This window comes from Acanthopagrus latus, chromosome 1, assembly GCF_904848185.1.
Source record: "Acanthopagrus latus isolate v.2019 chromosome 1, fAcaLat1.1, whole genome shotgun sequence".
Lineage (NCBI taxonomy): Eukaryota > Metazoa > Chordata > Actinopteri > Spariformes > Sparidae > Acanthopagrus > Acanthopagrus latus.
Window position 1 is genome coordinate 681,888 of NC_051039.1, and position 15,439 is coordinate 697,326.

General features: G+C 43.5%; 2 protein-coding genes and 1 long non-coding RNA gene across 10 annotated transcripts in view; 1 reads left to right on the forward strand and 2 right to left on the reverse strand.

Moving 5' to 3' along the window:
* The window catches only part of pex6 (peroxisomal biogenesis factor 6), a 13,102-nt gene extending 12,134 nt beyond the window's left edge, over positions 1 to 968 (forward strand). For both annotated transcript variants that reach the window (XM_037105629.1, XM_037105637.1), the window contains exon 18: positions 577 to 968. In XM_037105629.1, coding sequence (XP_036961524.1) covers positions 577 to 713 — 137 coding nt within the window. In that variant the 3' untranslated portion in view covers positions 714 to 968. The remainder of the gene's footprint in view (positions 1 to 576) is intronic.
* The window catches only part of LOC119024248, a 14,426-nt gene extending 277 nt beyond the window's left edge, over positions 1 to 14,149 (reverse strand). The window contains exons 1-5 of one of the 3 annotated variants that reach the window (XR_005076428.1): positions 14,032 to 14,149; positions 13,692 to 13,895; positions 9,562 to 9,702; positions 3,558 to 7,483; positions 558 to 671 (exon numbers count right to left, since the gene is read on the reverse strand). This is a non-coding gene — a long non-coding RNA (uncharacterized LOC119024248). Of the gene's footprint in view, positions 1 to 557; positions 672 to 3,557; positions 7,484 to 9,554; positions 9,703 to 13,691; positions 13,896 to 14,031 lie in introns of all 3 variants that reach the window. The other 2 variants (XR_005076426.1, XR_005076427.1) reach the window with 2 other exon arrangements.
* Positions 1 to 15,439, reverse strand: part of LOC119023366 (NACHT, LRR and PYD domains-containing protein 12-like) — a 286,857-nt gene that overhangs the window by 159,731 nt on the left and 111,687 nt on the right. The window lies entirely within an intron of this gene.

The window sequence follows — 15,439 nt, forward strand, 5'->3', positions numbered from 1 at the left end:
ATCAGTTACGTGTTCTGGTGTGGAAATGATTTGTTTTTGTTAAGAGTTGGTGTCTGCAGAGTGTGAACCTGTGGCGTCACAGGAACCGTCCTCCAGAGAGCTGTAGTCCAATCACAACGTCCTCGGACGAGGTCGAGGACGTTGTGATTGGACTACAGCTCTCTGGAGGACCGGAGATCAAAACACTGTCAGAGGACGTGACTGTGACATCACAGGTGCCTCAGATGGTCACACACTGCGGCCATCGACAGACAACATGTTCGATAACCATTAGCTAGTGTCAGGCTCAACAACAGGACAGGTTTCAATTCATTCTCAAATATCAACGTTCTGTTCAGGCAGACGTGAAACACTGGATCTAATCAGACAGAAGTGGTGAACCTCTAACGTTCAGCCAGTGAGAATCTGGAGGGACGTCAGGTCAAATTCAACAGTAAAACAGGGTTAGGGATGAGAATTCATCCACGGTTCCTGTTCAGTGCAGCAGTGTGATGTGTAGTTTCACAGGTGGAAAGGTTTGAAACGTTTGTACAAAGAACACATCAGCGTGACGTCACCTGTCTCTCTGTGTCGCAGGTGTGGACTCGGAGGATTCCCCCGTCCTCCTCTCTGCTGACGACTTCTCTGCGGCGCTGCAGAACTTCCGGCCGTCGGTCTCGGAGCCGGAGCTGCTGCGATACAAGAACATTCAACAGAAGCTCAGCGTCAAGTAGAAACTGATCTGAGAGCAGCCCACATGCTCTGCACAACACTGTACATGGAAACACAACATCAATTTATACAAATGTAATTAATAAATACTGATAAATTACTGAATCATTTCCGATCAGCCAATCAGGGGAGAGTTTCTTCTCACAGCATGACTACGGAAGCCCCGAGGGGCCAGTGAGGCGTCTGTTACTGACCCGAGAGCTGCTGCAGAGAAAGTTCTGCAGGATAATCTTCATAAATATTAAAGTAAGAACCTGTTTGTGTGTGTAATACTGACTGTGACCACCAGAGGCAGAGCGTCCTCCACCTCATGACGTCACTGTCATGTCTCATAATGACTCGACATGACAAACTTCACCTGAAAATACTCTGAGTGGGAAAAATGTTCTCACACATGAAATAACAACAACAAAACACAAGTGAAGAAATATTTTCACCGGTGAAACTGAAAAAACCTTTAAGGGAAATATTATTTTTATCAGGTGAGAAACAAAGTTCATGAAGTTTTAATTGTGAGCTGCCTCATTACACGGTTTCTGCAGTCGTAAAGTCTTAAATACGTCCATATTTTGCACATAGGTCTTAAATTACATTCGGTCAGGTCTTAAATATGTACATGCATTCACTGCTTCCGTCATCACCTTTTTTATGTTTTGTTTTGGTGAAACGTGTCGGTGATTCTCAGTCAGCTCGTGTGTTCTTCTGACTGATGTATCAGGAACGTCAGTGGTGTTTTGTGAACGGTCCGGTCAGAATTTATCTCGGTTCACCAGTTCTGGAAAGACTCCAGCTGCAGAGCCTGCTAACACTATGGGAAAGTTTAAATTTAACAAGTGTTGGTTTGAACATTGTCAGCGCTGGTGTTCATGTGTAGAGACCCTGGTGAAACCACGTGTGAAGCTTCGTGTTGTGTCCAGACTTCTTACTGTTTTAATAATACAGATTTTGATGCTATTCTGAAAGTGCCCGAGCACTCCCACTGAAAATGAGTTTGACCTGAAAACGAAACTATGGTAAATCTTAAAAGTGGCTCTTTCATCGTAATTATGCTTTTACATGAAGGTTTGACTCATATACATTCACAGAAAAAGCCGAGGTTGCATTTTTGCCAGTTTCACTTTAAGCACTTAAACCGTAGCAGAGCACCAGTGACTTCATAAAAACGTAGAATGGGTTTAATGTTTAATAACACATTTATTGACAAATTTAACAAGAGTATGGAACATATAAAAAGATTCAACAGATATATTCATGAACAACAACAGAACATTTATTACCTGATTAGAAGACATCTCCTGTTTATGCCCCTCCTTCATTCTTCTTCAGAAATAACCGATGATTTCTTCCCCCGTGTCTTTAATGTAGTAACACTTATATACTAACTCTTCCTTTTCCTCCTCCTGCTTTATTTCCTCCTTTCTATCTCTTCCTCTTCCTCCTGTACCTCATCTTCATCTTCTCTCATCCTTCTGCCTCTTCTCCTCTTCCTCCTCTTGGCTAGTCTTCCTTTCTTTCTTCACTCCTCTTTCTCTATCTCGTCTATCACCTCCTCCTCCTCCTCCTCCCTCTATCTACCTGTCCATGAATCCCTAAATATGTCTGAACTGATCCAGCATCAGTTCCTCAGCATGCAGAACATCCGACAGTTCAGATGAGTCAGACATGCAGACACATTTTGTTTTTCCTGTCCTCCTTCTCTCCTCCTGTCTTCCGTGTCTCATCTCCACGTCCTACCTCTTCCTCTCCACCTGTCCATGAACCACACACGTCTCTACAGCTCACCTGCTGCAGTTTCACTTTGAAATGATGAAATCCTTCCCTACCTTCACTTTATTCACCAGGGACGCCTGAATGACAAGATGGATGCATTCAGTTTCACATGTTCTATAATGACATTCCAACCTCAAGTTTACATCATGATGATAAGACTTTTAATTGAAAACAGAAGTCTTGGTTTTATCAACCAACAAATGAACCTCTGAACAGACACAAAGGTTGTTGGTATAAAAACACAGGTGTGTTACAGGAGTAAATGGGATCTACCTGCCACAGTTCTGTGGACGCTCACTACCACTTTACCATCTTAATCCTAGAAGCCATGAAAGAGCGTGCCTCCACCAGCTGAGCCTCGACTGTTTCAGGGATTAAAAAAAAAACTTTCTCTAGAGAACCTTCAGGGAACATTACCTGACCATTCAGCCTACCTCGTGATATTTCAGCGCGAGACTTCTCCTTAATGACTTGTCTTTTTGTTTCTTAAGTGACTTAATATATAAGAAGAAGATGAACTTTGTTCCTCACTCGGTTTCACACATGATAAAAAAATAAATATCCATAAAATGTTTCTCCTGAAAATGTTTTTCACAGGCAGAAAAAAAAAAAAAAAAATTATCCTGAAAATATTTCTTCACTTAAGTTTTGTTTTCATTACGATTAGTTCAGTTATGTTCGTTTTATTTCGTATGTGAAACAAGTGAGAAAGAAATCTGGTGGAACTTAATTTAATTATTTAGGGTTAGCTTAGAGCTAATGAGGCAGCTCATGACAAAAATATTTTTCCACCAAAAATGTTTCACAAACAAACAAAACAAATTCTAAGAAAAAAAAAGAAGTTTCACACATTTTTTATTATAATAAATGACAAAATATTTCATCACCTCATTGTTTTAATTATGAGCTGCCAAATTAGCTCCAAGCTAACTCTCAATAAATAAATAAGAAAAGTTTTTGGTCGCTTCATTAACTAATTAACCTCTGGTGGTCACAGTGAGTATTACACAAACAAACAGGTTCTGACTCAGTTTCACAAATGAAAACAAAAACACTGAATTATTAATAAAGATTACCGTGAGGTCATAAGTGTGGATTTTGAGTTTTGAGACTGGCAGACTGATAAATATAATAAGAACTGGGGAATGTCCTGATGACTACATTCTTTATATGGCAGGTGAAGGTATGTGTGCACTCTGATCATGGTGGCCTGTTCCTGGATCTGTTTACTGGGAGACCTCCTCAGCCTCACACGGGACAGTGTGTTGGTAGACTCCTGGACAGGCTGGTTTTCCTTGTCATGGACTGTGCAGTTCCTCCTCGGGGCTTCCGTAGATCATGTTGTGCTTCTGGTGTGAGAAGAAACTCACAAGACATTTTTACTAAGTCATTTTAAATGAATCGATGGAGTCAGTCTACTCCTCCGGGTCCATCCCCTCCTCAGTACTCACTCTTCACCTCCACCTGGGCCAGCAGCTCGCTGTTAGCAATGCTAATGCTAACATACGAGCCGCCGCGTCCTCACGGTTGTTCAGTTAAGTTCGTCACTGTATGCGGTTCTGACCCAACCCGCCCGCCTGCCCTCCTCCCGCTGCCTCGGTGGTTCTGTCCCGCTGGGAAACTTCGCTTCGTGCTCGTTTGTGCTCCGCGCGCCATTAACTTTGTTTGGCTGCTGATTTCCTGAATCATGTCTGCACATGCGCAGTAAGATGGAATAGTCCAACTGAAGGGGGAGTCTCCGATACACTCCAAACTGGATTATGCATTCTGGGGCCATTTTAGCGCATTGTTTTTACAAAAACATAATTAATGATTGAAGTGTTAATTAACGAGGCTTTTTTAATGAGGCCCTTGGTGGTTTTAGGCTTCAGGCGGTCTCCAGCCTCTGCCTAATGGTCGGTCCGGCCCCGCTGTTGCTGGGCAGGTTGATGAGCAGCTGCTGTGACTGCAGCCACATTTTATTCTTTACTGTCAGAAAGATGTTTCATATACAGTCACAGAATGAAGTAACACTTTATATGTGACTTACTTACTTTATAACCAGTCGGATGACGTCACCACACAGATCCTGGAGGAGATTTCTAGTTGTGACAGTTTAATATCTTTAAAATGTTGTTGGGTTTAGAGGAATAATGACAATAAATACATGATTAAAAAAAAAGGTGAAAATGTGAATTCATCATGTCTAAATGCACTTGGTCAAATCATGAAGAAGCATTTTCATCATATCATCAGACCATATGTAAATGCTGCTTTATTTCACTGCAGTTGTCATAAAACTATAATACAAAGTCATGATTCAGCGGACAGTCACATCATAGTCTGTCAGTGTTTGCTCAAAGGTTCAGTTATGTTCAGCAAAGCATGAAATTCAGAAAGCATCAGCTACCTGGCAGCTAGTTGAGTTTCTGCTTAACAAAGTCGTGACATGCTGCGATGCTAAGCTAAGCTAAGCTATGTACAGCCGGCCAGTTTAATGTTTGTTTTTTTAAATTTCCATCACAATCAGAATCACCTCAACACATAAAGCAGTGCAGAAAGCAGAAATGATCACCGGCGTTACTCAAATGTCCCCTTTTGTTCACATGAACGCTGGAAAGCGAGTAGCAGACAGTTTGAACTGAAGAATTAGAATCACGCAGCTGACATGAAACACAAAACAACGTTAACAAGAAGCCTCCGGAAGAGTCTTCACCTGTCGAGATGTCAGCCTACGATTAGCATCTGGTAGCATAGTTTAGCCAGTTAGCTGTCTTTTACTAAGCTAATATGGACAGAAAGAAATGGTTAGCGTCATTAGCTTGATGGCTGTTGCCTGCTCATTCCTCCCACACAGATTTCCTTTGATCAGTAACTCTACAGCTACTGACTGATGACCTCACTACCACACGTTACATTAAAAAAATATTATATATATGTATTAATATCCTCAACCTCAGCTGCTAATTAGTAAGCTACCTGGCTAGCTCTGGCCAGTGAACTCACCAGGTCCACCTTCGGACAGCTTTGGTCACTTTTTACTTGGAATTCATTATAATAATTGTTAGTTAATTATTAACATCAAATTTAGTTGTAATCTGTAGTGTACAACTTTAACAGTGGTTTTGCCTCGTACGACAGCTCAGTGTATGTTCGCGCAAAATGGAGAAAACTGGCTAGCAGTGTTGAGTGAGTTATAATATGCAGCGATAATGTGAATAATAATTAATTAATTAAAAAAATAAAATTAGTTGAACAGTTGTGGATTAGTTTACGGGCTTATTCAAAATGATTTAAATTGTGTTCATTCTTATTAGCAACACATGGTAATATCCAAACTTTTATACATCTCACAGTTTTAGTTTCACTGGAGTCAGATTACTTGGGTTTAGTTTGTGTGAGTTGTTATAAAGGGAAGTCAGTAGCATTAGCATTTAGCTATAACCTGCAAACAGCTGCAGTGAGAAACAAATACTTTACTAGCTATCGAGGTACCTGTAGACTTAAGTAAGTCCCCAAGTTTGATTTAGTTTTTCAGAGTCTTATGTCGTAGGAGGGACTTCAAAACAAAACACAGCAACATGGCCGCTCCGAACAGTTCAAAGTAAAGCAGAAATAAAGCTAAGTGAAATCTGAATACACCACGAGAGTAAAGAGATCCAGAACCTTCTGACATGTTGGTGATTTTACTTTACCTCTCCTCCTACACACATTTGGTGTCACTTTATATTAAGTTAGTTGTTTATTTAACTTTTTTACATAAAGTTGATGTGGTTAACAAAGATTAGGTTTCCTTGATGAGCATCTCTAAGAAGGTTCAAAAACAGATCAGATTTGTTTAATCTTTAAATTTTGGTCCTCTTTGTCAGTGTTGAATGACTAGAAGTAGAGAACTTAATATAAAGTGTTACCTTGTTAGATTTAACATTTTGGATGTGTTTTTTTTTTTTTTTTTGTTGACCACCATCGAACTGCCAAACATCTACTGCGACACACACGAATGACTCAAAGTGTGAGAATCTGGAGGAATTTTAGGTCCTTGGGAAGAAAAGCACCACAGCCAGAGCAATCAGCTCTAAGTTAGCTAAAGTTAGCTAAACTTAGCTAAAGTTGGCCTACTGTAAAGTTATAAAATGATTCTGATGTGAGCTGTTAAATTAACTGTCAGATCTGTCAGTGGAGTTTCCAGACGTCTCCAGACGACCGTCGTTTGAGCCAGTGGTGTGGCTACAATCACAGACAAACACGACACAAGTGAAGCATTTTGAAACAAAACTTATTTTACCCACTTTATGAGAAATGAAATGAAGAAAAAGAAAACAAAGTTTGTCTAAAACCCAGAAGCTCCCGTCTGCAAGTATGTCTCAGACTTCAAGTTCCTCTGGTGCAGCGACAGCACACATGATCAAGCCTTTGTGTTTGAACGATGTTTGTTTGATTCATATCTTTTTGTTTTTTAGTGTCTGATTCTTGATGTTTCCATATCATCGAGGCTTGAATGTTGTAACCGCCCATCTCTGGTGTGTGTGTCATGTGTGGAAATGAGCTACTAGTTGTGTTTTAATCTGACAGAAGAATGGGAGGCAGGAGTTGGCGTCCCGTCAGAGTTTAATCAGCAGCTGCTTTGGATTCTTCTGAGACTCAAACACACGGACCTGGAAACCTGAAAGAGTCTGAACTAAGAACACTGGAACAGCCGGGTTTGATACCAGCAACAGTTTGTCTTTGGTGAGGAATGATACAAGCCATGGTTATTACAGTCTAATGAGCCAAAACAGATGGAAATTCGAAGAAAGTGGGTGAAGCTGTTAGTCCAGGTCTTGGTGTAATCCGGATTAGTCTGGAGGTCTCAATCTCTGTGGTTCATCCTCTGGCTTCACTCTGTTTTGTGGTTCCCGGATTTTAGTTCGTTGCTGGGGCAAAGATCCAACACACAGGTCTTCCTTTTCTTGGTCTTCCATTTCTAACGAGCAGATCCTCGCCGTTAACGACTCAGGTGAAGTGGGGCATTCGGCTGCAGGTTCTGTAAGAGAGGGAATGCTCATCAAAATCCTCTTTTCATCGTTCACTTTTAACTGAACAGAAAAAACAAGCAAAGACAACCCCAACAGACAGAAAGGTAAGAAGGAAAAAGACATACTTCTCTTGGGAATGTTCAGGATTACAGGACTTGACTTTTGTCTCATCATCAACCACAAGCTGAGCACAAAACCCCTTTAAAACCAGTGGAATTCCTCCCAAGATGTTTGTGAAACATGTGATGGGTTAAATGAAATGCTATCTTCAAGTCAGCCTCATCTTTTCTGAACGTTAACAAAGCTTTAAGTTCTTGCTTCAGTTGACAGGAGGAGACTTGGTTGGAGCTACAGACTGTAAGAGGAGTCCACGAATGATGATTTTGGAAAACTGCTTTAGACACTTGAACACACTTGTGCTGTTGGGAAAGTTTCCCTGAGATCCGGTTAGTCTGGAGAGAGACCGGTCCATCATCTACCAGCCTTTTGTCTTGTAAGGACATTTGAAATAGTCCCACTGATGTACCCATGACACAGCTGCTGTTTTCGGCACATGTTCATGCTTTATTGTAAATGTCCCCGCTAGGGAGGGATTTGTTGCAAATATTGGTGTTCACAGCAGCCGATAGAATATGTGGAGCTAGCAGTTTGCTGACTGGAAGCTCATTGTGAAGACGGCCGGATCGGGACAGAACAACACAGCCTCCGAGAAGGTGGAGTTTGATGATAGGGAGCACAGTACCGAGGTGTTTGGTGCTGGTTTTGGCCCAGTCAGCTAATAGGACCACAAACTGAGCTAATGGCGGTACATTTAGCAATAGTTAGCGCTTATTTTGTCAACTCTACAAAAATTGCCCTCTGCTGTTCTTGGAGGCTGTGTATAGTCTTGGTCCAGAGGTTAAATATGTATGGTAGTGAACAGAAAGGGGGACAAATAATGTTCTGATTCTTTTAAGTACACAAACTGAATCGAACGTTAAAACCAACTGCAGGTGATATGAATGACAGTGACAGTCTCGTTCAGTCAAATGTTCTGCTGGGAAATCTTGGGTCCTGGCATTCATGTGGATACCAACTGACAATGACACTCCCCAGTGTCACTTCCCCCCCGAGCAGGACGAAGAGCCCTGGCATACCATAAGAATTGCTCAGCAACGACCCCGAGAACGTGACAAAGAGCTGAAGGCGTCGACCTGACCTCCTAACTCCCCAGATCCAAATCTGATCAAGCATCTGTGGGATGGGCCAGAACAAACCAGAACCAACCAGGCCCCATGTTGCATTCCTCAGGATCCACTGTCAATGTCAATGCCAGACCACACAGGATACCCCCAGATGTCCTCTGTCCACAGCAAATCTGATCCAGGGTGGGGTTTCTGTTGATCGGACTTGTTCCAGCACATCCAAGGCATGCTTGATCGGTTTGGGATCTGTGTAATGTGGAGACTAGGCTCTCTGTCATGTTACCTGGGTCGTTCCCGAAGAAGTTTCTGAGGTCAAGGCTGGTAGTTTGCTGGAGGGGCAACTGCGATCAGGGAGTCCCGTTGCCATGAGTGTGTGTGCTGGGTCCGATGTGGTGTTTGGAGGAAAGAATGACCCAAGGTTTCCCAGCAGCACATTGCATCGTAACAAGATGATCCACTGCCTTACAGCAAAAAGGTCCTGGGTGTGAAGCAGGACAGGGTGTGTACAGAGTTTGTGTTCCCTCAGCGTAGTCCAGTTTCCCCCGACATTAAAATGACACTAGGTTAATTCTCCAGTCAGGGACCAAAGATCTGGCTCAGATCTGGAGTTGGCGCGACTGACCACTGTTCCCTAAGTGCAGAGCACCAGTTTCACTACGTCATACACTGTATAAGAATAAAGATTCTTCCTTGTTGTTGTACTGTTAATATTTTAAGAAGCCATTTGTTGATCGTTACAGTTTTACATTATTTTAAACTTCAGTCCGGTTCCTTGTCTCTGATGAAACTTGTTTCTGCAGCACTAACGTCACATTTCCTCCCTTCTAACCAGCTCCTGAGGTTTCTGTTGATGGTGGGGTTCAGCATTCCTCCATGCAACATAAGCCATATTTACCGCTTACGTGGCCTTTGCTACTTTTGTGCGCTTCATCCTTTTCCTCCTCATGAGGGTCACCTGAGGCCTCTTCAACCCTGCGATCAGCAGCAGCAACCTGGGCCGCGACTTGGTGAGCCAGCTTCTCAGTAGCGTCCCCTTGGGAAACCTGAAGGAACAACAGCAGTCAGTGAAAGCCAGTACGTACTATTACATTTTAATACCATCTGGTCATTGATATTTCATCACCAAGTCGGTTTTAATTAAAACCAGAATGGAAACATTAAGATTTTAACATCAGTCCAGTAAAAATCACGACCACAGAAATCATACAAATGACACAGAATCCTTCCCACCACACCAAAATGTCACCAAATACTGATTTATGTTATTGAGCCAGACTCGTGGCTCCAAGGCCGGTACCATTCCACCATTTTAATCCAGACTCAAATATGTCAACAACTTTGGTGATCCTCTGGTTTCCCATCTAGCGACATCATCAGGTCAACATGTCCATTACATGAATGTGTCCATTACATCAGTTTATGACCAAATACCTGCAGAACTAATAATAATAATAATGATGATAATAATAATAATAATAATAATGATAATAATGATAATGATAATAATAATAATAATAATAATAATAATAATAATAATGATAATAATAATACATTTATTTTATAAAGCGCTCTTCAGGTAGTCACAGGTTAAAACAGAAGTATAAAAACAACACAAGAACTGATGATATTTACATTATTTGTGTTGAGTGCTAATTGGCTAATGTTAGCATGCTAAAATGCTAAACAAAGACGTGAACACAGTGAGACTTTCTACACACACGCAGCCTGATAAAGAACAAACCTTCTGTTGCTGATCAAACACTAGTTAAACTAAACAACTTAAAGACTCAAATACATCTGTTTAGTGTTCATGTTAAAGGAACAGTTCACCATCATATGAAGACTTGCGAGTTTTTGATCCTTTTTTAAGCTCCTCTTTTGAGGAGGAGAGGAGGACCCTAACCGTTTTTGGACGGATTTAAATCTGCTCCCTTCTGTTCTGAGATGAACTCATCGTTTTTAGATTGTGCATCAGAATATTTACGACGATATAAACATCAGCACATTAATCGTTTGTGTCTCTAGTTTCTAGTTTGCTTTCATAACAGACAGAGAATAATTAACTGTATGAAACAGGTTGAAGGTGAAAACACAAGATGTCTTCTGTGAATCACAAACACCAGCTGGATGTAAACTTCACAACTTTCTGTCCCACAGATCGATCAGATTGATCAGAGACATGTGACAGATTCAGGTTAATATCGAGGAACAGATCGTCAGTAAATATCTCTCATAGTTAACAAACTTCTGCCTCTACTTCAGGTTTCTGTTGAATCAGCAGTTGGGGGTTTAGTGTCTTGCTCAAGGACACTTTGACATGTAGCCAGGGGCAGCCGGGAATCAGACTAGCATCCTGCCGATTCACTGGACAACCTGCACTACCTCTGGATCCACAGCCGCCTTGTTGAGTGTTGTGAGTGGAATTAAGAAGGCAACGTCCTCAAACACAACGTGATGTCAGTGAACATCCAGAACCAAAACATATTCACTTGACTGCCCTGCCAGTGAAGGAGAACCAGAACCAGAACCTTTGAGATCGTCTACGAACAATTGAAGTCATTTAGTTTACGAAAAATGATAATCAAACAATGAAAGACTGTCGCCAGTGACGTCTCGTGACTTAAACATTGTAGAGCTGCTCCTGCGTACCAGCAGCTCACAGAACTGAATCAGAACCTTTTCTGACCCAGTTGGCTCCATGTTAGTTGGTTCTGACATGAAGTTTGACTTTAATTTACAACAAACTGACAAACATCATGTGTGAGACTCTTGACCCAGTTCAGACCGGATCAGTACTTCATCTGTCTCCTCGTCAGCTACTGTACTGTTTCCTCCCGACTCAGAAAAGCTCAGATCAGCTGTTAGCTCGCTCCGACCGACTCCACAAGGTTTCAGCAAGCGTTCAACGAGACGTCACTAACGACTCTGTCGTCTTTAATGACGTGTTTTTACAGCCTGATCTGTCATTCAACATCATGTCTGTGATTCACGATGCAATTTAAACAGGATGAGAAGAAATCCGCCTCTCGCTGTGAGACGGCATCAGCTCCATCAGAGGTTTATTTCATTACAGAAGAGAAAAGAGCGACGCTGAAGGAAACACGTTTCTCAGAACACACTTATCCTCACACATCAGTTCATTTTCTGCAGATCAGTAATTTAAATGTTTGTTAGTATCCCTTCAGCTCTGTAATAAATAATAAACCACGAGAGCAACGATACAAATTGCTGGTTTTAGTTTTCCTCGCTTTACTTCCTAATTTGAACTTTTGTCCACCGACCCGACCAGCCAATCACATCCACAGCTCTCGTCTTGCCGGCATGGATCAAAGTGCCGCTCTTAGAGCGAATGGACCGGGACCTGAACCGGTAACACACCTCACTGAAGCACCAGAGCCTGGCGGTCTTCACAAACAGCTACGAACCTTTGTGTCTTTATACGAGTTGTGAGCCGATGGAACACAGAAAAAACCTCTCGATTGTTTGGACTTTGTGCTGGTCGAGCACACTGAAACCAGCCAGAGAGAAATCTAGCAACGTGTAGACGTGGAGGGCCTTGCTGACGCCATTGTTGTGGCCCGCGGGGCTGGATGTTAAATGTACCGAGGGAACATTGTTTGTGCTGCTGCAGCCCCCCTCACCCCGCCTCCCTTCAGCCTTTTCATTATGCTCATGTGATCGACTGCCGTCCAGCTTTGTCTTCCCCTCGAGGCCTCCTCCAGGGTCCATCTTGACTTATAGTTGTCCTCTTCTGGTCCACGTGAAGACCAGCTGCCATCTTTGAATCTTCTTCAGGCTCGAGTGAACTTCACCAACGTTTCTTCGGTTCTTCTCCTTCACACTTCAGTCGTTTGTCTCCATACCTTTTCTTTTAGTCTCACCTGGTTCTGTCTTTTCTTTCTGTCTGTTTTTTTTTTATTCCTTCTGGAAATCTTCTCTTCTTCCTCCGTCGAACACGAGCAGTTTCAGCACCTTACCTTGCTGCAGCTGTTCTTTTAAATCACATCATCCTGAAAACAGGCGTGTTCTTCCTCCTGTTGTTTGTGATCCAAGTTGTTTCCTCCCCTACAGAAGCCTACCACACCTCCTCCTCCTCTTCCTCCTCCTCCTCTTCCTCCTCCTCCATCTCTGGTGTGTTCTGGTACTGACCGGTCACCGACGTCCTTCGCCTCAGAGGAAGCAGGTAACTTTGACATTGTTCTGGTCCGACCCGGCCTGCAGCAGCTAAAGCGAGTTGAGCTCCCTCTTAATATCTGAGTCACCTAACAAACCAGCTGGCAGATGATCAGCAGCGACGTCACGACGCTCCAGCATGAAAAGAACCATTCATCCCAAAACTTGGTTGATCCAAGAGAGAACTTTATTTCCGCACACAGCAGAGAATAGAGGTACTACTAAGTTGTTTCTTTTTAAAGCAGATCGGCGCTGACACAAAAAACCACAACACTTGCCTTAAATTCATCAAGAGTCCGAGTTCTCACTGCGAGGCTCTGAAAACGTTAAAAAGTGGAGCGTCGCTGTCGTCCACACCCGAGCTCTCCATCACCTCCACGCTCCACCTCAGCACACAACTTAGCAGTACTCTACCTCCACTCGTACCTCTGCACAAGGAACACAACAGAAAGCCGTCCTTACCAATTGACCCCACACATTTGTTAGGTTATGCCCCCGGCGTCCCTGCAGAGGCACATATATGATCCTGCTGCAGTTTTTTCCTCTCGCACTAGAAGGTTCAGGCGGGACGCACAAACAAACCTGCTCAATAAAAGGAGGCCATGAACCGGGCCGGGTGGGGCCTGAAGCAGGAGGGTCCACTCAGCACTTCTGCCTGCTCCCAGCACACACAGCCAATCAGGGGCCACGCCTCACCTGTTGCCATGACGCCGGGCACCCACCGCAGGCCGGTCGCATGTTCACAGTGAGGGAGTGTAACATTTACTCAAAGACTGAACTTCAGTTCTTTACTGGAGTGATTCCACTTTATATCAGAGACCAACACGGTTCTCTCTACTCCACTACAGTTACTACATACCTGTAGTTACTAGTTACTCTGGTGACATCACTCGAGGCAGATCGTCAGCCCTCCTCCCTGAGATGCTGAAGGATATAAACCTGTTTAAAACACTGAGCTGGTGCATCACGTTTTCTCTCCAGCTGCCGTTCGTCTTCATCAGATCTCATACAGCCCCCATCCACATCCAGGCTTTTATTTTGGTAGGGTTTCACCCCCAGCCCACTACAGGCAGCATGAAGGGACAAAAGAAGATGTTACGAAGGGTAAACGTGTTCAGTAACACACCTTCTTATCGAATAGAAGGATACATCAGCTTTATTACAACATAGGATGTAATATATGAGTAATCTGTACTCACCAGAGTAACTGCTGACACCCGGACACAGCGCGCAGGTCCTTTATTTTGATAACTGCAGTCATACTAATAATAAAGTACTGATCCGGTCTGAACTGGGTCAGAATCTCACACATGATGTTTGTCAGTTTGTTGTAGTTTTGTGTTAAAGCTCAGTGAACTACATCGTCTCATCAACACAGCACCAGAACCAACATGGAGCCAACTGGGTCAGAAAAGGTTCTGAACAAGATGAACATCACAATAAATCTGCTCATACTGACAACTGAAGTTCTGGTTCTGGTTCAGTTCTGTGAGCTGCTGATATCAGTCAGGAGACGACGACTCTGTTTCATTAGTCTGATGACAAACTGACAAACATCATGTGTGAGATTCTGACCCAGTTCAGACCGGATCAGTACTTTATCATCTGTCATCACTACAGACAAAGGTTTGATCACTGAGGTCCATGAACAGGAACAGGAAGGGGCGGGGCTTCAGCTCTCTGTTTATAAATGATGGCGCTCAGATCGACCAGCAGCTACGCTAACCAGCTCGTTAGCATCAACAGGAACTCAGACCAGCCTTCAAAATAAAAGCCAGGATTATTTACTGCACATGTGGAAGTTTACTCTGAAATGTGGAATGATCTGTGATGTGCTGTCTGACCCGTAGAGGGCGCTGTGGTATCAGGAGCACATGGAGCGATGCAGAGGGGGAGGAGGGGGAGGAGGAGGAAGAAGAGGAGGAGGAGGAGGAGGAAGAAGAGGAGGAGGAGGAAGAAGAGGAGGAGGAGGAGGAGGAAGAAGAGGAGGAGGAGGCGCAGGCTGTGTAGGCATGTTTCATCTCAGACTGGGAGAATCGTCCTGCTGTTTGTTCACTGCTGCAGAGATCAACCTGGAGAAAGAGAGCAGGGAGGAGGGGGGAGGAGGAGGGGGGAGGAGGAGGAGGAGGGGGAGGAGGAGGAGGAGGGAGGAGGAGGAGGGGGAGGAGGAGGAGGAGGGAGGAGGAGGGAGGAGGAGGGGGGAGGAGGAGGGGGGAGGAGGAGGAGGAGGGGGAGGAGGAGGAGGAGGGAGGAGGAGGGAGGAGGAGGAGGGGGGAGGGCTGATACTGCAATGCAGAACATCAAGGGCGGGGGAGAGAGAGCTGGCAGCTCTGCAGGTCTCTCTCTCTCTCTCTGAGGTTCAGTTTCTCTGTTGGTTTTGAAAAAGGTCCAGACGGGCCAGAAGCAGTTCTTGAGTTCAGCTCTGATTTCAAACTGATTTTTAAAGAATCGATCTTTATTTCTCATCTCAGATCTCAATTTATTTGTTTGCTATTTTAATTTCTTTGTATTTGTCTTTATTAGCGCAGCGGGACAAACTGACACTGAGCAAGACGACGTGAACAGATCTAAAGAAACAAACAGTCACCAACAACATTTCATTTACAT